The following is a 22,114-nucleotide window of genomic DNA, read 5'->3' on the forward strand; positions in this document are numbered from 1 at the left end:
TTAACCGGGTATGTTTGGTTTAGGTTGTTAATGGCCTTAATGGAATTCCAATAACCAAATTCATTGCCTTAATGTTTAGGGATAGTAAAAAAAATAAACTGTTATTAATCTATTATCAACAAAACATTTTATTTATGAATTGACTATGTACATTTCGTTCGTTGGTTTACCAGCCATAGGTGGCACCGAGTCCGGCGTATGAGACATGTGAGACGGCGGGAGCAGCGGAGTAGGTAACAGCGGACTTAAGTACGGGTGCAGATGCGTACGAGAGAGCGGGGGCGGCGGAGTATGTCGTCAATGGAGCGGCGATGGTCTTGTACGCCACTGGGGCGGTGTGCGCAACGGATGAGTACGATACAGCAGGGGAGATGGTCTTCGCGTAGGTGGCGAAGGGCGCAGAGTGGTAGGTGGAGTATGCGGGAGCGGCTATGGTCTTAGCGTAAGTGGCGACAGGCGCAGCGTGGTAGGTAGAGTAGGCGGGCGCAGCGGCATACGTGGTCACAGCGGGCGCGGCGATGGTCTTGGTGTAAGTGGCGACGGGAGCACCGTGGTAGGCGGAGAAGGCGGGCGCGGCGGCGTAGGTGGCGACGGGCGCCGCGTGCAGCAGGTTACCGGCGGAGGCGATGCCAGCCGCGCAGAGGAAGATTATTACCTGAAAAGCGATAAAAATAATGATCACCTTAAAATTATATTATCAAATTATAATTAAGGAATGTGATTATTCTAAAACTGCGAAAAATAGTAAATACATCACACACTATTACTTTCAAAGTCAATCTAATTAAATTACTTTCACCAAATATCTTCACCCTACTAGCAGAAATTCACTTAGAAGGAACATTTATATTGGATCTTACAACGTCCCTGATAAGATTAAAAAAAATATACGTTTTAAATATTGGGTTCACATATCGCACCTTGGAGTACATGTTTGTATTGTCCGTTGTTGTGTTCGGAATAAATTTCGGAGCACCCGCTTTGCTTTTATATGGTCGAGCGGAACTGGTATCAACGCGGTGTGCTCATTGCAGATCGCTCCGAGCACTTTCTGTTTCAATGTCAAGGTGAGACTACGCACAGTATCGGCTCGCTTGATATATGGTGTTATGGCAAGATGCTATCAATGATATTAATGATATCGTGACATTGGTTACAACATTTGATATTTAGCGAGTGGTTAATGAGACATGAAGAATTTCAATGTTCGTTTTTAATTAGAGTTATATAGATAGTATTAGAAGCATTAGGTGTCGTTAGCAATATTGGTAGTAATATTACAGAGCGAGAGATAGCGGTTTTCTTAATCTTGTATTTATTATTTTCGGCTTTGATTTGGCTCGATCGTATAAAATCTCCAGCATATTTAAAGTTAGTTGCAGTTAGTTATAACATAACCGGTCATTTTGAGTTTCTCAAAATATTATACGTATCTTGTCAAAATGAAAAATTATAATGTTTTTCTTACTATTTACGAATATAATTTTAAAGAGTTTACGCTACTGCCAATTAAAAGAATTGTCAACCAAATTGCTTTATCTGGTGTAGAGGACTCTTTTTAAAATAAGGAGTCATTGTTAGTCAACGTTCGTAACTTTGGCTAGATTTGACAATTTGAACAAAAATCTCAATCCTGTACTTATACAATGTTTTCTAGATTCTACTATGCTATGATATAGAACAGAACGGTGCAGTTCTTACGACGAATTAGGTATCTAACTTATGATAAAATTATTTATTGTAAAAGAATATTAAAATTACAAATACTTATTTATATCTTATTAATTGTTTAAAATTATTATTTACAATTTAGTACAATTGTTTATATTTTTTATATAAATTTATGTTACTTTTTAATTTTTTAATAGGTACACATTTTATGCCGTGGATACCATCTACGTCAAGAGTCATTCCTTGGTCGAGAAACGACCCTAAACACGATTGGTTTACTTTGTTACAGAGTTAATATAGCCATGCTCCAGTTCTATCATCAGTCCAGCGAAAAATCTCAAAAATATTGTATTGTCATTTGATCTACATGCATGCAAAATTTCAGTTTACTCGGAGACTGGTAAATGAGTCAAATTTAACATCATTATACATTGCAAGTTCAATGAAAGCTTGTAATAAAAATCCATAATATTATCACTTGCTTCACTCACTACTTAGCACTTTTGCTTATTACTTACTTTGCACGTAAGTATGACTCATTTTGTGGAAATAATTAGTGAAATACAATTACGTATACAAATGATTGCAAGCTTATTAATATAATTGGTCTTTTGTAAGTCGGTATATATTCTCAGCATATGTGAATTCTTGTATGGCCCTTGTATGACCTTCGTTTCAACCCTTAAATATCTGTTAGTGTGGTAGAAAAAAAAGTTTTCAGATTTATTTCTTCTTCTTATAACTAGCAAACTTATTTGTAATACGTAGTACATTGTGTGGGCACTTTTAATAGTGTAAGTTGGACAAAGTTCAGGATATAATAACAAAAGAAATGACTCGTATTGGAAATCTTTTCAGCTTGTTCGTTCATAGGTACGTGCTTTAGTCGTGTTCAGAAGAATTGCGACTAACTTTTAAAAGTTTTAAGCCGCGGTTTCTTGCTAAGAGTTATGTCAATATAGAACTTATGTGTCTGCTATTCACCGATATAAAATATTCTATTGTTTCTCAATAGGAATTCTTGTATCTGAGTCGTGCATAGAACATTAAGTTTTGTCTTTAATAACATAGGTATTTGAACGTGTTGCATGCAGATATTTTATTCTAATCTATATTTTTGGTATTTCAAAAGTTTGTGTAACCTACATGAGCTCAGTTGAATAATGGACGAAATGTTTAATACAGTTGGCTATTTGTAATTGATTTTATCAAAGACCTTAAGCGGATTTGACTACTGTCCACCACAACGTGTTTTGCCACTTTATTTTTATAAAGAAATCCACGATTTACCGAAAAGGATGTCCTTCATATTTAGTATGGAGTCTAGACTCTATGTTAATATCAAGATTGTATACTAATATCTAATAGACTTGAGAAAATCCACAAATCAAGTGAGAGAAAATTTTCACACGGCTTCATTCGTAGTGCAATAATAATCCATTCATCGATCCTTCAGTCTTTAAGAGTCCACCGTTGGACATAGCATGAATCCAGCAGTCATACATCAATGATATTATTTATTTATTTATTTATGATTTTATTGCATTATTTGCCATACGTTTTCCATTTTAAATCTTACTTGTATGCTTGTAGTTACTTGTATCAATCATTTTGTGAGACAATCTTTAAAGAGATATTTCTATAAAGAGAACATATTTTATTTTATTACTTAAATCCATTATTGCGCTTTTTGTGCTTTCTTGAGATTACTCTTTTTATTGAAAATGACTATCTTCAGAAAAAATGCGTAAAAGATCTAGCTGAAGAGTTTGCTATCATGTGCTATTAAATAGAAGTTGTTTGTCGTCTTTTTTTGATGTTGTAATGTTTGGGAACTATTATTAATGTTAATGTTCATTAATAATAGTTCCGAAACATCATAAACGTCGTAGGTACTGGTTTATTGATCCATCCATTCGTGGCAAAATAATACACTTTGAAGTTAGTTTCCTTTTCGTTTATTACGGTTCATCGTTTTTAACAATAATTTATTTCAACAACATATTTTTAAGATTGTCTATTTACACTTGGTTTACCAGCCATAAGTAGCGCCGAGTCCAGCATACGAGACGTGAGAGACGGCAGGAGCGGCGGAGTAGGCGATGGCGGACTTGAGCACGGGCGCGGACGCGTACGAGAGCGCGGGGGCGGCGGCGATGGTCTTGGTCACCACGGGGCTGGCGTACGCCACGGGGGCGGCGTGTGATACAGACGAGTACGACACAGCAGGGGAGATGGTCTTGGCGTAGGTGGCGACAGGAGCGGCATGGTAGGTAGAGTAGGCGGGCGCGGCAGAGTATGTAGAGAAAGCAGGCGCGGCGATGGTCTTGGCGTAAGTGGCGACAGGAGCAGCGTGGTAGGTAGAGTAGGCGGGCGCTGCGGCGTACGTGGTCACAGCGGGTGCAGCGATGGTCTTGGTGTAAGTGGCAACGGGAGCACCGTGGTAGGCGGAGAAGGCGGGCGCAGCGGCGTATGTGGCGACGGCGGGAGCGGAGTGGGTTGAGATGCTCTGGTAGGAGACGGCTGGGGAGATGGTCTTGGTCAGGACGGGCGCTGCAGCGTAGGTTGCGACGGGCGCCGCGTGCAGCAGGTTACCGGCGGAGGCGATGCCGGCGGCGCACAGGAAGATTATGACCTGAAAGCGATAGGATATCCAAATTTAGGTATAATTAACATAAAAGAAAACAACACAATATTTCACTATAACGTTCAGGTAATCCACTCGAAATATTCTCGCATTTCACTTAGGAACTATATTATCGTAAAACGGATCTTGCATGTACGAAAATAAGTTTACATTTACTTAGGCTTATAGCAAGATGCGTACCTTGGAGTACATGTTTGTATGGTCCGTTGTTGTGTTCGGAATAAATTTCGGAGCACCCGCGAATGCTTTTATATGGTCGAGCGGAACTGGTATCAGCACGGTGTGCTCATTGCAGATCGCTCCGAGCACTTTCTGTTTCAATGTCAAGGTGAGACTACGCCCTGTGTCGACTCGTACATACTCGATGTTACGGTGTATTACCACAGATGTTCTCACTTTTATTTTTGAAGTACACACATATATTGAGAGGGTTTTTACTTCTTATGCTTACAGTTTTGTTTGTTATTTTGACAAAAGTATTATGAATATTTTTGAGATTGGAGAAACATCTTCATGGTACGACTGCGGGGGCACCATCGCTACATAGATAGGTAGGTTTTTTTTATAGAAGTAGTATTAAAAGCAGCTTTGTCCTTTTGATTTATGCAAAACTTTATAATGTAGTCCTCCGAGGTGCACCGCATCTGTGACTCGACTTCACCAAGATCTCCATGGATACCTGTGAGGACCTTATTTTATAAGACTGATGTTGCAAACGAGCATGCAATCTGTTTCATGGTATGTGAACTATTCCATAGACATCTGTAATCAATTCAGAGGTTCTACTTAAAACGAATCAAAGATGCGCTACCACTGCTGAAGACTAAGATAGTTGTGTTTTTTTTATAATATAGGAGTAGCAGACGAGCATGCAGTCCACCCTTCAAAACGAAACACAGCAGCGCCTAACACTGCTCTTATGAGGCAGAAATAGGTGTGGCGGTGGTGCCGCCGGAGTCGAACCACCTTTACAATTTGTGTCATGTGACATGTTACAAATTATGTGAGTCAGTCAGATGGACTACATGCTTGTTTCTACTTACTCTAGCTACTAAATATAGACGTATCCATTCATTTCATTTTATTTTGTTTCTTCAAAACATACAGCGTGAAGATACTGCCATATTTGAGAATACGCAGTAATATGGCGTGTGAACTGTACTAAGTCCAGTAAGGGTAATGGGTTAACATGGTGGAAATTATCAACTAACTTTATAATATCTGTAAATAGACATAACCAATAAGGAGGTATTCATGTAACTAATTATTCAAAACCAGCTTAAAGTGAGAGGCACATTGCAATATCAATTTTACGTTTGTCCAAGAGAGTTTACTTTACTAGTTAATATTTGAGTAGGCTGTATGTCAATGTACAGCTACTTACTAAACTTCCGGTGGGTATTAATATTATATGAGGCTCGTAACCTTTGATACCTGATTCAGTTAATGAATTTACTCGTATGCTTGGGTTTATGTAGTGTTGCGTATTCGATATGTTACTAATAAGTATATCGATTTGACAGATAGCAAAATGAGATTAGAAATTCGTGTATAAATTATGTATGAATTAAGTTAATGACTAATTAATAAAGTTAATGTAACTTGCTCCATATTTCAATTAAATAATTTATATTTATGCTTGTGACGTGGTATTTATGTATTGATAGATCTATGTTAGGATAATAATAACATTTATCTTCACCTTCTTCAATACAAGAAGTCTTCTGCGTTTAGCAATTAAAAGTAATTGGTGGACAAATAAGATAGTCAAAAATTCTAATGACGTCATGATCACATGTTGATATAATTATAAGACACAAAACAAAAAAAGAAAACAATGTAAATTTTATTTACAATTTATTATTTTTATAGACGTTATACACATATAATAAATATATTACAATGCGCACAATAGGGTTTGGCACAATTTACAACACAATTTTCAAAAAATCCGGTTTTACCAAGCGTATTTGCTTCCATAACCGCCATAACCGTAGCCGCCATAACTGCCATACGATACGGCAGGGGTGTAAGCATGGCTGACGTAAGGTGTGTATGACGAATAAGCAATAGGAGTGTAGGACTTCACCAATGGAGCTTGGTGAATACTGACTTGCGAGACACTCGACACCGCCGGAGTATACGCAGGCGTGTACACAGGAGCTATGGTCTTCACGATCGGTGTCGCGTAACTGGTGTAGGGGGCAATGGCATAACCTGATCCGTAGCCGTGTGACCCATAGCCGACGGATCCGTAGCCATGTGATCCGTAGCCAAGGGATCCGTAGCCATATGATCCGAGACCGCCAGCGTATCCGACCGCGGAACTTCCGTACAAACCGGCTTGAGCTGCCGCCACCAGAGCAAGAATAGCTGCAATCTGGAAGAAGCATTTTCTTATTTTTTTACTGAAATTAAAGTGGTTAACGAAACCGGTCTGTAAGATGCAAGATGACATGTTGGTGTGGAGGTTACTGCCGCATTCATGTCCAAAATGGGATTGGAGTACTAAATGAGGTCAGTCTCAGATGTGTTATTGGCGATTAAGTTGAAACGCCTCATGTAAGTAGGTTTTAGCCTATTCACATCCGTAAAAGCGAAGATAATGTTCCAATTGATAAGTGCGTTTAAATGTTTGATTTTTTCTTTACTCGTATTATGAAATAGTTAACTGAAATGTGAGCGATCAATTATGATTATTCTATAACTTAATAGCTTACGTAATATTTCGTAACGAGATAACAATAGAAATAGGTGTTTATAATTATTAAAACAAGGGTTTTCTTCTTGGTTTTGTAACTATTTTATAACTTTGATGAATCACAAATGAGTCTATTGTTTATGTACCTAACTTCAATATACTTATATACTTCAAGTATAAAAATAGAAGATGACGATAGATTCTGATACAAATAAATAAAAAAAAAGGTTAGCTTAGGCATTAAGAATCTCCATCTTCGGAACAAATGTTTTATCTTTGTATTTCACATATTTTTTTCGAGGGTTAAGACCATAAGCTGCAGATGGAAGCAATAAAAAAGTTTGATTTAATTTATATACCGTAGACACAATAAAATATCTTTATAATACAAGAAATAAGTAAATTGGTAAGCGAATATTCTTAAATTAATTCCTTACCTTAGCGATCATTGTTGTCTGTTATAATATGTGTTACACTATAATACATTTTGTGTAAACGGCATTTGTTTATATACGCAAAACTCGGAAATAAAGCGGCCTCGGTGCCGAGGTTCTATTATTTTTACACTAAATTGGTGTAACTAAAGTCATAATTATAATATAACAATCGTTACATGAAGTCTCATGCCTTAGCCTTTACTTAACAAGTTAATGATTAAGACGAAGGTCTAAGGCAATACTGCTTCGTCATCATAAACTAATTTTAGTTTTTAACTTATTGAAATATTAAGGGTTGTTGAAGACAGACGTTTAAGTGCTCTAACACTGTGTTAGGCACTTTTTGTATAGTAATTTCACACATAATGAAGCCCACGCAATAGACATTCGAGTGCAAATGCAGAACGTTTGACGGGTTCCCGCCTTTAGTCTGAAAAATTCTTCAGACTATTTAGGTCTTTATCAATAACAAATACTCCCAAAGCTGGCACTTCAAATAACATTGTATGGTTATTTTATTCTTCAGTCTCAATGGTTTCGTTCATCTTGATATTTTCGCTCAATATTACTTGATACTAATCATCTCTAAGTTCTTTTTCTGAAATGAATTTCAAAATATAAGTACTGTCTAAGTATTAATATATATCTACCATTATAGCTTCACTGTAATTCAACGCGCTTTCATGTTACTCTTAGTAATTAAGAATTACTTAGTTTTTAAACCTAAAGAAAAGTGCAGGTAAAATTTATTTAATTCTGAGCTACTAATGGAAATGGTTTGCCCAAAACACTAATTCTCAATCTTTTATTATTTTATCACCTAACTTAAAAGTACTGTATTTTGAAAACCTATAATATTTATGTATACTTTTTATATTTCTAATGTCATTATTGTTTTTTGAAGAGTCGTTAAGTTATTAGAAATAATAAGGTATTACGTATCTGAGGCCTAATAAGGATCACGTGGGCTCTCGTCCTGATTAATATCCTTAATTCCTCAGTATGTTTAGCACAGTCAAGAGTTATGACTATACCATAATGTCCATAACCTATTTGTATTCTGTAAGTAGGTTAACGTAAGAAGAAGGTTGAGGTAACATAAGGACGTAATAAATTTACAAACATATTTTTGTAAGTACGACATAAATGTTTGCCCGACATTTCGACAATTATTACGAAGTAAGTGACCTAAAAGAAAAAGGTTGAGTGCCGCTGACCTAAAGACTTACACATAAAGGTGTGAGAGTTGAAACTCTTCCTCAAAGTGTGGACGGTCGTTAATTCTCGAGGATTATGTCGTTTCATTTTATTCTATGAGTATTCAGTAGGGATTTATCTAACAAATTCTTGGTAATTTAAGAATTAAAATTATGACAGTAACTTTATTTGTGCTTTATATTTTTGTATTAGGATTTGATTCCGGTAGGAAGTGATTTTGAGGTCTAGTATCAATTTAGATACATTTACAATATTATGTTGTTTATAAGATTAATCTAAAAAACGAGCATGTAGTCTACCTGATGGTAGATGGTTACTGCTGCCCACCATGGACATCGTAACCGACTCTATATAGAACAGGGGTGTTACTTGTGTGTATCGGAGATTATCCACGCATTCGTAATCAACTGACGAGTCTCCTAAGGACAAAAATACTCGTCTCATATGGATCTTAGTTGGCCTCCACACCATTTCACCGAAACTGTCAGAAAATGTATAATTGGATTATGTGAAAACCGGGAGAAAATAATTTTAAGGGCTAAGCTTTTAAAGGTTTGTGAGTATAAAATCCAAATTATACGAGTAGCCTTGCATTTAATGACTTTTCCTTTAAGATCTGTGAATTCCATATTATTTTAAATCATAACTTCGAGCACTTCCGTCAATGTGGTAGTAATACATAGTAATACCATATTATTATGAAAATTACAACTTATGTAAAATATACTAAATAATAATGTGGTGCACATTCTACATAGTCATTAGGTAAATTGATATTTATATTAAGTTACTGTAATATTTTGTAGCCTGGTGAAGCCATGCAGTAATCATATAATTTAGTCCTTAGGGAAAATACTAGTCAGTCCTGTACCCTTACCATGAGTTTTCAACACATCCCACAATTTTACTTTACGTTTACTCAATCCATTATTCTGTTCCGTTTGCTTCAGTAGACTGAGTAAACGTAACAATAAGTAAATGATCAAGTCTTTTTGTCTGCCTCAGATGTACGCAAAAAAGAGAGACAAAACATAAAGCGCCATTTTGTCAATTTAGACATTTAATGTTACATTACTGACACTATAGTTCTGATACAATTCGCTAGGGGCGCTGATTGTAATTTGTAGGAATGGGCAAATACGAAAACAAATACCATAACAGTAATATTTGTCAAAACGTAAAAACTCATGGCAAGGGTACTGGTTTAGTTACAAGTCTATTCCTATTTGAATTTGAGTTGGTTTGCTATAATTGTTCTAGTAACTAAGGGGAAGTATTTACATTGCAATACATAATAATGCACGTGATATGTAACTTACATTTATAACACATATAGAAACAAAAAATCATATGATATTGAACGTTGTTTGCAATTTCACACCTTTTTCTAATTATTTAAAATATATCTCCTATGGATAAATACTTTAGACCTATAGTATTATGAAGCTAGTAGGTGGCAAGTAAATGATACATATTATATTAATATAATATATACAGATATTACGCACTAATATAATTTTTATTACAAACTATATAAAAGTCAGGTGAAGCCGAGGCGTTTGAAATACATATAATAAATATGATTTTTTATTAACTGAAAAATATTTACAATTATAATTAAACTTATAGAAAATTAAATATAATAAAATAAACTATAAGTAAATATAAAACAACTTATTTACAAAATTTACATATATACAAAAATGAAATACAAAAATATAAAAACAAATAAGTTGGTGGCAAGTAAGTTCTTATAATAAAGAACATACATACTTTAAAATGAAAATTACCCTTCGGCAAAAGTAATCAAGCTTACTTTTACGCTTAACCAAGCACACAGCCTTTCATTTTTTTGAAGGATACACTATAAATAGGTTTACTTGGTTTTTGTACAAGGCTGCACGAAACCACAAAATCCTTATCCTTTTGGGTTCAGTTTGTGGTAGGCATTAAGGAAAAGAAACTGCAGGTTGTGCTAAGGTAATTAGGTATGCCCGTTTTGGAAAATCCATCATTGAGGCGGTAAGTATATTTCTAATTTATATTTTTGTTGGACCTACAGTACAGTGATTCATTACCTCATAATTTCGACACGACTGCTTCACGGCGACTGATTTTATCAATGTGATGCTTATCGCAGATATTAACACATAATTACTCTCAGTAATAAAAACGAGTGATTTTGAAACTCTACACCTTTTGTTTGTAGCCATTTAAATGTTGCCACTGTGGAAATTTGGATGCGAGAATATAAGTAATCTTTTTTTATGTAACTAATCTATTTTATGCGTAGAATAGATTTTAAATTAAAATTTTATAAATTTTAAATGTCCGTAAAAATATAGTCAAAAATATAGTTTTCTTTGCAAATGTTTTACTAAGTATTATCTATGTATATTAACGATTTGGAGAAAAATAAAAACCTATATTCCAAAGTTAATTTTTTTTATTATTATTTTCAGGAATGATAAATCCTCGAAATTTATTCATATGAAAATTCTACAACCCTATTTACATAAGTGTGATTAAATTAATTTAACTTACATATAAACCGATACAGATAATTCTTAATAAAAGATTTCCATGAATATTTAGAAAATAGAGCGATATATTTTATCTGGAATGGGCAATTCATGTACTAACATAAATCAAGTTACAAACCCTATAAATTTCAAATACAATAAGTCATACAGGTGCAGGTGGTTTATAAATACTATTTGACTAGATTTGACCTATTAGCACAGTTTTAATTATTTTTTCTAGAAGGTACTATAAAGCTGTCTGTGTTGTAGAATTGTCTTTTATTAGAAATTTTTCATTCATTGAACAAAATATCCAATTACGGAAATTACGGACAAGGAAATAAAGAGGAATATTATAGCCTGGAAAGATACTTAACAATGTTACTAAGTATTTATTAGGCACTTCAATTTGCGTTTAGACTTGGGAAATCCAAATTTAAAATTAAGTAATAAGCAGTGTGCAATGTCCATAATGATGTGATTCAAATTTATGAAAACGAATTAAAACAAGAGATTTATATTTTTTTGTAAAAATTTATTCGCGTTGTAAAAAAATAAATATATACATGTTCTGTACAACTAATGTAATTGGCAGTCAAATTAGTGTTTACCAGCCGTGGCCGCCGTAGGCGTGGCCGTAGCCGCCGTAGGAGTAGGCTGGGGCAGAGTATGCTACGGACTTCAGGACGGGAGCAGCAGCGTATGTGGCGACGGGAGCGGCGTGTGCGGCGTAGGCAACGGGCGCGGAGTACGACACTGGTGCGGCGTGTGCGGCGTAGGTGACGGGCGCGGAGTACGACACTGGTGCGGCGTGCGCGGCGTAGGCCAAAGGAGCAGAGTATGATACGGCTGGTGCAGCGTGAGCGTAGGTAGCCACAGCAGGTGCGGCAGCGTAGGTCGCGACGGGAGCAGCGTACGCTGCCTTAGCGTACACCGGCGTGGCGTGAGCGGTGTGAGTAGAGTATGATGTGACGGATGAGACAGCAGGAGCCACTGCTTTCACGACCGGGGCGGCGTAAGATACGGGAGCGGAGTAAGCTACAGCGGGAGCGACCGCTTTCACGACCGGCGCGGCATAGGACACGGGAGCGGAGTACGCTACGGCGGGAGCAGCGTAGCTCTTGTAGAACGCGGGAGCAGCGGCGTACGCAGCCACGGGAGCAGCGTAGGAAGCACCATAAGTTGCACCGTATGATGCTCCATACAGGCCACCGGCGTGAGCCGCTGCCACAGCGCAGAGGAATACAATAATCTGTAAAAAAATAAAAGAAATATTAAAATCAATAAAAAAAATGTTTTTATATAGGTACAATTTAGATGATAAACTTTAATTCAAAGTAAAATCTTAAAACAATAAATTGAGTAAGAAATATATGGTTTGATTTTACTGAAAACGAAATGTGCATACAATATCAACATGTAATTATAACTGCTCCAAAAAAGAATCTTATATTCCTAAAATATAACTATGGCCACTAGTAAACCCTAAAAATATGATCCAATTTGTGCTTAATAATCTCACCCCTACACAATCATAATTTGCACTTATGTATCGACATATGGTAGGCCTCATTACGTTGCTCTACTTTAGTTCGTTGCTCGTTTTATTTATTCACGTTATTTTCCACAATATATTAAATCCGTACCTTGGCTGCCATTTTGCTATATTAAGTCCACTGCGGCAAGTGATACGGTTGAGGTGGGCGCGCGTTCTTTTATACTGATCTCGTTTGTACCCCCGGTCGCAGCACGTGCAAATGTAGATCTTGTCTTAGATTCCCGGACTTCAGATCTAACGTGATTTGCACTGATTTTTATCAAGATTAGCAAGGCGATTTTTAATGTATGAATCAGTGTATCCTGTTAAGGATAATTAACATTTTAGCACTAATATTGGTGTGAATTATATGCAATATGACTTGTTTTTATATCAGCAGTACTCCTTATAGTACAAGTAATAAAATATAAGAACAGCAGAAAAGTTCAAATAGACACACAATTAAGTATTGCAGATGTAATTTACACCTCGCAACGTCTTTTGTGCAACTTTCAAACGTATTATTTTATGATTATTTAACTAATTGGTTTCTGTGCGTCATCATTTTCATTAGACATTATTGCAAAAAATGCACGCCTGTAGGTAATTAATTTTCGTAAATTCTCTGGGTTTCAGTTAAAATAAAAAGTGGTGAATAAAATACAGTACAAATTATAATAAATATTTTGATTTTATTTTTTTTCACTGTGCCTAAAACTTTCAATTGTTAACAGAAAACTCTTGTATTGCTAATGAAAGTAATTTATTATTTACTGACATCCTCGTAATATCCTACAAGTATTCTTTGGATAATTCTCAGGCATATAGATTTTGTTTTCGCGGTTCAGAAAGGACATAAAATATTATCTCAAAAATTTGTCCTTTGGCATGATATTGACATGTCGAAATTGTCATGATTTGGTCATCTCTACATATTGTTTAAATATGAAGTATTTCATAAGTGGACACAGGGATTAAATAATCAAATGTCCGTATATGTAACATGGAAACGTAAATCAGTGATATATTTGCTTATCGTTTACTTTCTAAATGTTTCCATGCACCCACCTCAATTTTGCAAACGCGGAGTAAACAGGGTTGAATCCCTTTGAACCCAAAGATAATAATATTACTATATTCGGAATTTACTTAAATTCATGAATAATATTTTTTACATAATTAGAGTACAGGATTAGAGGATAAGTTTACATATTTAGAGGTGGTATTTCCTCTTCGACTGTGGGAATCTCCATCACAACTATTACTGATCTATTGCAGCAGTGATAGCCTAGTGGTTAAGAAACTCGGCCTCTCGATTGAGGGGTCCGAGGTTCAAATCTCAGGCACGCATCTCTAAATTTTCAAAGTTATATGCGTATTAGAAATTAATTATCACTTGCTAAACAGTGAAGGAAAACATCGTGAGGAAACCTGCATACCTGAGAGCTTTGTAAAAAAAAATCTCAAAGGTATGTGAAGTCTACCAATACGCACTTGGCCAGCGCGGTGGACTATGGCCAAATCCTTCTCATTATGAGAGGAGACTCGGGCCCAGCAGTGGGACAGTAATGGGTTGTTGATGATGATGATGATGATGCAGCAGTTACTGTGTTTTGAAAAGCAGAAGTGATGATGCAGCAGTTAAAAGTGTCGTAAAGCAGAAGAGTTACAGACATGAAATGTTGCAATTAAGTCCTTACTCTTGAGAGGTACGAAATTTTATGCGAATGACCGAGATATTAGTCAGTCATTTATCATTTTTGGAGTTGATGGCAAAGAACCACGAGCAGTAGCATAACCTAATATTTTTACTTATAACCTTATATTACTTTCTATAAGAACTAAGTAGCGAGTGGTATAATTGAGAAATCCCTGTCTTGTACCCTGACAACCCTAAGCACACGCTATATGCTATAATTGAGTGCGTTAGACAAGCCTCATTCGAGTTGTGCAAGCTCCATGTGGCGCTTTGTCTAAGGGCGGGACGTGAATTGATTCTTAGGGCTTGTTCATAATGGGGTTGATTTTGTTATTTGTTTTTTAAAGATTTACTTTACTACTAGTAGGTACTTTGAAGTCAGGAAATTGGGTTGTATGTAAACTATTAATATGTAATGTGGCGATCAGGTGTACGAAATTTTGTAAGCAAATTGTAAGTTTCTAGTTAATTGGCAACTTGTAAGTAGTGAGTATTCTTTCAAAATCCTTATTTGGAGGCTAGATTTTTTTTATTATTTTTTTTTCTTATATTCTGATTTCATGTCGAAATATTTGTGGATTTCTAGAAATCCACAAATAATATTTCTGTAAATATTTTAGTCTTAAAATTCTTCCTCAAATTATAGGAAGTAATTCGTTTCGTATAGTGAGCATAAACAAAAATAGGTAAAAAATATCCAGACTGGAATCTAATATCTAAATTAATTCTGATTGGGGATCGAATCCCAAATCCACGTATTAGGGCGTTCCAGGGACGACAGTACCTTGTATTTCATGATAATTGAAAAACCGTGTGTTTACGTATGTATGCACATAAAAATTTATATTTCTTCATCATATTAAAAAAGAGGACGTTTATCAATGTGTATACACACAAGAAGTGAATCTTACAAAATAAAAACATATTACGAAATGTTTGGTACGTGTCGTATCGAACCGGAGGGGACCGAACCGTACCGTAACATATCATGTCATATCATATCACTGGTCCCTAAAAAATAGAACATTAAAAATTACTCTATAAACTTGCGACATTTATTAGACAACTGTATGGTTTATTTTAGATGTCGGTGTCGTAAAAAATCGCCCTCATTATTTTTCCCAAATTCGACAAAAGAAGTAATCCTTACTAATATTATAAATCCGAAAGTAACTCTGTCTGTCTGTCTGTCTGTCTGGTTGTCTCTTCTTCACGCCTAAACCACTGAACCGATTTTAATGATTTTTTGTACAAAGATAGTCTGAGAGCCGAGAAAGGATATAGGATAGTTTTTATCCCGGGAATCCCACGGGAACTAGGGATGGCGGTTTAAGATCGATTAATCGGAGAATCGATCTTTTGGACCAAATAGTCGATTATTTTAATTGATATTAGTAAGGATTGCATCGTAAACTATCCATTTGATTAAGTGATTATCTTTAGCAAAGTCCTTGTCCATGGGCCCACGAAGGTTTCATAGTTGGTACGACCAATTTTCGCCAGATGGCGCCACTTTCAATCCAATGAAGGTACAAATTTTCAGTTGTATGTATGTTAGTATGTCATATTATTTTCTTTGAAACGCGGGCAAAGCCGCGGGTAATAACTAGTAATTAATAAATCAGTTGTCCACTCAGTAGTTGTTGTGAACGCGCGCTAACACGTTCCGCAATACATGTGGACAGGTCACTCGTGCAGCCTCGCCTTCCCGCGAGCACCGCAGTTTACATCGTAAACACTATAATGTCTCCATAGATACTGTACGTTTACAAGCTACTTTGTAGCCACACGGTCGAATAAGATTTGCGCTCCGGTAATGATTTTAGATAAGAGTCAGGTTTTATCGGTAATGACCAGTCATATCCTTTGACTTTTAAGTAAATACTGGTATTACGAATAAAAATCCTCTTACAACGCACTAATATTTTACATGTATACATTTGGAAGGTAGAACGATTTGTGGTGAATGTGGTAGAATTCTATGTGGTTCGACTTTGGAGGGATGATCGCCATCATTGCCTTATAACACAAATGTTAAGCGCTGCTGTGTTTCACTTTGCAGGGTGTGGTAAGGGAGTCATACTTATCCGAGGCGTTCCATATTAGTACTCAGGGGTAATGAGGATAACCAACCCAGGTAAGAATTTAATCTAGCTGGGATTGGTTAAAGATGTCAATGGCCTCCAGTAACCTCTTACCATCAGGTGGACTGCATGCTCATTAATATTCATTATTATAAAATAAAAAATATTATACATATAACTTTAGGTATTATGTATGAAGCTGGTAGGTAGATGGTACTGACCATCTAGAGACCAGCTCGACATCGGTAAACTGATCTCAACGAAACAGCATAGTATCCATGAAAGCACCGAACGACATTTACACATGAATTAAAGTAACAGGATGTTGCGGAAAAGCGTTGGAGATTTTCGCATTGAAAATGTCACATTTCTACTATTAGTTAGTTTATACTATTGCAAAATTGGTTTATTTTAGATTTAAAATGCACAGAATAGCATAATGCTATAAGCAGCTGCGGTAAAAAACGTTTTTAATTAAATAGAAAACAATTTTCTCTATCATCGTTGCAACAATTTATCCATTCTATGTCATTACAAGTAATGTATTTCTTATCTTGTTTCAACACAAAATCCTACGATATATTTAATATACATATTTTATTTCATTCATAAAGTCATTAACATTATTCTAGTTAGCAATGTGGTCAAATACGAGAATATATTTACCTACGGATATGCAGCATGTCAGGTGCGTATCGTGGCAGATAGAATAGTACTTTCCTTTATTATGTGCATTGTGTATTACCGTATTAAAAAAGCGCATGTTCAAAACGAAGTGTTTTGTCTGATTTATTTTGTCAATTGCTGTAGATATAAATAGGGCTAAATAAACTTGTTCTTATAATATTCAATTTATATGAAAATTTGCCTCTTTTGCGTGTAAATAAATCATCATCAACCCATTACTGTCCCACTGCTGGGCACGGGTCTCCTCTCATAATGAGAAGGATTAGATCATAGTCCACCGCGCTGGCCAGGTGCGTATTGGTATACTTCACATACCTTTGAGATTTTTTTATAAATCTCTCAGGTATGCAGGTTTCCTCACGATGTTTTCCTTCACCGTTTAGCAAGTGATAATTAATTTCTAATACGCACATAACTTTGAAAAATCAGAGGTGCTCGCCTGGGATATGAACCTCGGACCCCTCGATCGTGAGGCCGAGTTTCTCACTATCACTACCCTCTGTGTAAATAAATAATCACTATAATGAGTGTCTTGACCGTAGATATTATGGTGGTATTTTATGAAGCATGTAACTTCGACTGCTATGTTAGAACTAACATGCACCTGGGCTTTATATTAGAACAACTAACGTGTGTAACCTATTGGGAACAGGACACGGATTTTTGTTAAAATGTATACTATGCTATACCATAATTTAGATGGACCATGATTTATTTAACTTCGTTGAATATTTCAAACGGCCTTTGAAAATTTCTTAATGGCTATAAATTAAGGCACTTATTTGCCTTGATTTGGTAATGAAAGAGACCGAATGTGTTAGAGACGAAATTTTTATGAGTAACTTTTATATTTCTCACGTAAATATATAAAATTGATTTGACAATTATACTAAAAATCTTATTTACAACACCTATCTTATAATTATACAGGTAACTAAAAGCCGAAGAAACCAAGGAGCACCAAAATAGGTAGCTAGCTGAAGTTGAAGAGCATCAGAAATCTCTCGGCGTGACAAAATGGAGGGTAAAAGCCAATAATAGATCGGACTGGGAACATATTTTGGCTGAGACCAACTGTTCCCGTGGCTGTAGCACCTTAGTTGATGGTAAGTGTGTAAGTACAAAAATTGCGTCAAATACCTTTATAAAAATTCCCTAAGAACATGGGAATAAAATGAGAGTTATGTAATATCCTTCATAATTCAATATCTACTCGTGTAACGCATTAATATAATTTAAAGTGAATGACTCGTAATTATAAATTGAGCCAATTATATTTTTTATGTGTGCAAGTATTTTAATTTGTAATATAGTCAATATAACTCTATCAAATGTCAGGGTTTTTGATAAGATGTCCTACTTTTTGGTAAAAGAAAATTAGCTTTTCGGGTGTTTCGTTTAGTTTTAGTTTTAATTTACATATTATATTTTATACAAATAACATTGGTTACGAAAATACAGTATAATTAATACTTAATGTTAAAACCACTACATTCCTACTTCAGATCAACTCCAGCTAAAATAAAAAGTTATTGAGCCATTTAATTATCGTTTCACGGTAATAAATTCCGAACATAGTGTTTTTTCTACGTAATTAATCACTTAATTAATTATTATACTATTTTATAATACGCGTTTGTAATATAGTAAAAACGTTTGGCAATCTCCATCTCCATTCCCACGGTACACTTTCGACATTTGAAGGATGTTACACATATGATAATCTCGTTTACTATTCCAGTAATTACCACGAGTGTCAAGCGACGTTACTTAAGGGCCTGACAATATATAATATTTTATATATATTTATATATATATATATACAGGGTGAATTTTTAAAACGGGCCTTCAGGGCCAAATCCGAAACTATAAGGATTAGCGAAAAATGCTGAAAGGAGTTACGAGGCCGATTTTGATAAAAACTAAAACTGCATCATTACTTTTTTAAAATAACTTTTTCCCTAGCCGGGAATCGAACGAGTTCGTTTTGAAAAAAATGCACTTTCTATATTACTCCACTATCTGATAGTGTTGCTTATAAGGATCAAAATCTGGAAAGTAATGATAAATGACAAACTAAAGGAAAAGCCTCAATTTTAAGAAAATACATATTTTTTCATATTCATTTGGCAGTTAAGTTTCCGCCATTCATCAATTTAAACATTTCGTGTATTCATTTTTTTTTTTGGCTCAATGTTTCTAATCATTCGAAATGGAAGTTTTGTTTCCCAATAATTTCTATTTTTATGCCCGACTTAGCTAAGGTTATTTTTAGGACCATTAAAATAGATTTACTTGCTATGGGCGGAGTTTCGTTTAATACAGATGTAAAGTTGACAATTTGCGAGAATTATTTTTAGAGTCAAATCCGAGGGATTACTAAAAAAGAGATATAGAAAATTATATTTAACGTTGAAACGAAGTTGAAAAACAACAAACAATAAGAATTTACTATTTAATCAGTTATCTATTTTCATTAAAAAATAAATCCCAAAAACGGCGGTTACTTATTTGCCAAACTATTACTTTCTCATACTAAGCCGTATGTCATAGTCATAACATCGAATAATTAGTTGATTAACCAACAAATTCTTCAATGGTATGACTTATGTCTGTTTCTAAAGAATTATACATAAATCATATGTTATGTATAATCCTTAAGGATTAGTATGCCAATGTATGGAAAAATGCGTATTTTCTTCAAAATTTTCCTTTTCCTTTAATTTGTCACATAACATTACTTCCCAGAATTTGATCCTTATAAGCGACACTATCAGATAGTGGAATAATATAGAGGTGTCATTTTTTTCAAAATGAACTCGTTCGATTCCCGGCTAAGGAAAAAAATATTTTAAAAAACTAATGATGCAGTTTTAGTTTTTATCAAAATCGGCCTCGTAACTCCTTTCAGCATTTTTCGCTAATCCTTATAGTTTCGGATTTGGCCCTGAAGGCCCGTTTTAAAAATTCACCCTGTATATATATATAGGTTAAGGTTTATTAACTAAAAATATTTACAATTAAAATTAAAATTTAATTATTTTATTATAAAAAATTGTCACCATCACTGTCTTTGAGCAAGGTTCTCAAGACGCTGGCAGCATTTCCTCTCTGAATTGCTATACCAATTGTTTGCGCGAAATGCATGCCAGCTCTCGGGTCAAAAAGGGCCTTAATTTTCATTTGTCACTTTATGTTCCCGCTCTTTAAGGAAAATAATTTTGAAAGAATTTCTAATGTATACAAGTTTTGTCTTTTTTATATTCGCATATTATATTAAAAAGTATGTTGTGTTCGCCCAGCGAAAAAATCCCACTTCAAATTAAAAATAAATAAATAAATAAATGTTTTGATACTTGTAAATAACAGTAAAGTAGTACTTATAGTAATTTAGTAGATATATATTAATCGTAATTTCGTATTCCCTATAGATATATATATAATGTAATATATATGTAATGTAAAAGTTGTTACTACGCCTCCTTTCCTGAAAAATAAGGATACGGATATCATCTTGCCATCTAAGGTAAAGTCACCTAATGCCGAGGGGTTCTGAAATTGGCACCAAATTCCGTGGTATTTACAAAAACGGCTTTTATAAACTATTTACAAAATCATTTTTACTGAAAGGTATGTTATTTAATAGATAATTTATCTCTCTATCGTCATATGGCTACCGTAATAGTATTATGTGTATGGTTTTTTAAATAATCGCATAGTTTTGCATTAGTGCCTCCATCAAACGCATGCTTCATACATTTTGGGCCTCTGGCACGTGAATGTCACGATTTCTCAAATAGTGATTTTTTCAATAAATATGCATGTGTGGGATAGTGTTTCAATGAAAACATTATATTGATTATATATGGAATCGATAACATTTAAATATTTTGCTTATTTCTTAACAGATAATAGTAAAAATAAGTTTAAAAATACAGCGGCATTAGGTGCCAAATATTTTGGGCTGTCCCTAAAACCGAGGTATACCACGGAATAGCAATTTCATAGACTTGTATTTAATTTCAATTTTTGTAGTTGTTTTTATGAATAAGCACGTCTTGCTTCGAATTTGATAAATTTAATACTCAATTAATATCGAAATCATTTTCCGAGGTACAGCATTGTACTGCATTACCTAATTATATAATATCAAAGATGACCTATTTATGTACTTTCCTAATTTCTTTTATGGGACAACTAAGGAGAGAAAATGAAGTTTATCCAGATATCAATGGAATATTGAATAAGTATTGTATATTATTATATACATATTTCAATAAAGCATCTTTCTGCCTCTAAATTGTGTAAAAGTCTGTTATTATTTAATAATCGGAATTTGGAAACGTGATTTTTAGTTATGAAACGCTATTCCGATGTATATAAATCGGAATTAGGTTATATTGGCACATTAATCCGCGGCATAGCCGCAAAATACTATACAGGGTGTTTAAAGTTTTCATCGGTTTTTAAGAACACATATATCGTTTGTATCAGTAATTCACTTAATCCTAATTAATGAAGAATTAACATTGTCATACGATTTTAATAGCTATTTAAATAAGAACTAGAACATTTTACGACGTTTTCATTTGATTAAATTACTCAAAACGAAATAATTCTATAAACCTGATGACGATATTCCATATTATTATTATTTCTGGTGTACGATAATAAACCCTAGTATAAAGTACACGAAGAAGAATGTCCAAAATTGTATTGCAGATACACGAATCTACTGTAGTTTAAAAAATACATGATATACCTACATTAGTAAAATTAACCAGTCAAGAAACTATACTGTAAAAAAGTTTTATTTCGGCAGCTTCCCTTTAATCATAGCTAAGAACACTTTTGATAAAGCTACTCTTTTAATAATAATAAAAAAAAAATAAAAATTTAAACTAAATTCAA

At 34.6% G+C, this 22,114-nt stretch overlaps 3 protein-coding genes across 3 annotated transcripts; all 3 read right to left on the reverse strand.

Annotated features, from left to right (window-relative positions):
- Positions 1-108: 108 nt before the first annotated feature.
- LOC140745143 (uncharacterized) lies at positions 109-4,592 on the reverse strand. The gene is made up of 4 exons (XM_073076914.1): positions 4,499-4,592; positions 3,708-4,306; positions 921-1,005; positions 109-655 (listed from the first exon to the last, which is right to left on the reverse strand). Exons 1-4 carry the CDS (start codon positions 4,508-4,510, stop codon positions 167-169), a joined length of 1,185 nt encoding a protein of 394 aa, XP_072933015.1. The 5' UTR covers positions 4,511-4,592; the 3' UTR covers positions 109-166.
- Positions 4,593-6,195: 1,603 nt separating this feature from the next.
- On the reverse strand, positions 6,196-7,468 carry CPG22 (cuticular protein glycine-rich 22). The gene is made up of 2 exons (XM_073076525.1): positions 7,457-7,468; positions 6,196-6,698 (listed from the first exon to the last, which is right to left on the reverse strand). The coding sequence occupies exons 1-2, from the start codon at positions 7,466-7,468 to the stop codon at positions 6,276-6,278; spliced, it is 435 nt and encodes a 144-aa protein (XP_072932626.1). The 3' UTR covers positions 6,196-6,275.
- Positions 7,469-11,710: 4,242 nt separating this feature from the next.
- Positions 11,711-12,990, reverse strand: CPFL3 (cuticular protein CPFL family 3). Its single transcript, XM_073076524.1, has 2 exons — positions 12,843-12,990; positions 11,711-12,448 (listed from the first exon to the last, which is right to left on the reverse strand). The coding sequence occupies exons 1-2, from the start codon at positions 12,852-12,854 to the stop codon at positions 11,804-11,806; spliced, it is 657 nt and encodes a 218-aa protein (XP_072932625.1). The 5' UTR covers positions 12,855-12,990; the 3' UTR covers positions 11,711-11,803.
- Between the last annotated feature and the right edge of the window lie 9,124 nt (positions 12,991-22,114).

This window comes from Epargyreus clarus, unplaced genomic scaffold (assembly GCF_041222505.1).
Source record: "Epargyreus clarus isolate Ecla_fem2 unplaced genomic scaffold, WU_Ecla_fem_2.2 ptg000009l, whole genome shotgun sequence".
Taxonomy (NCBI): domain Eukaryota; kingdom Metazoa; phylum Arthropoda; class Insecta; order Lepidoptera; family Hesperiidae; genus Epargyreus; species Epargyreus clarus.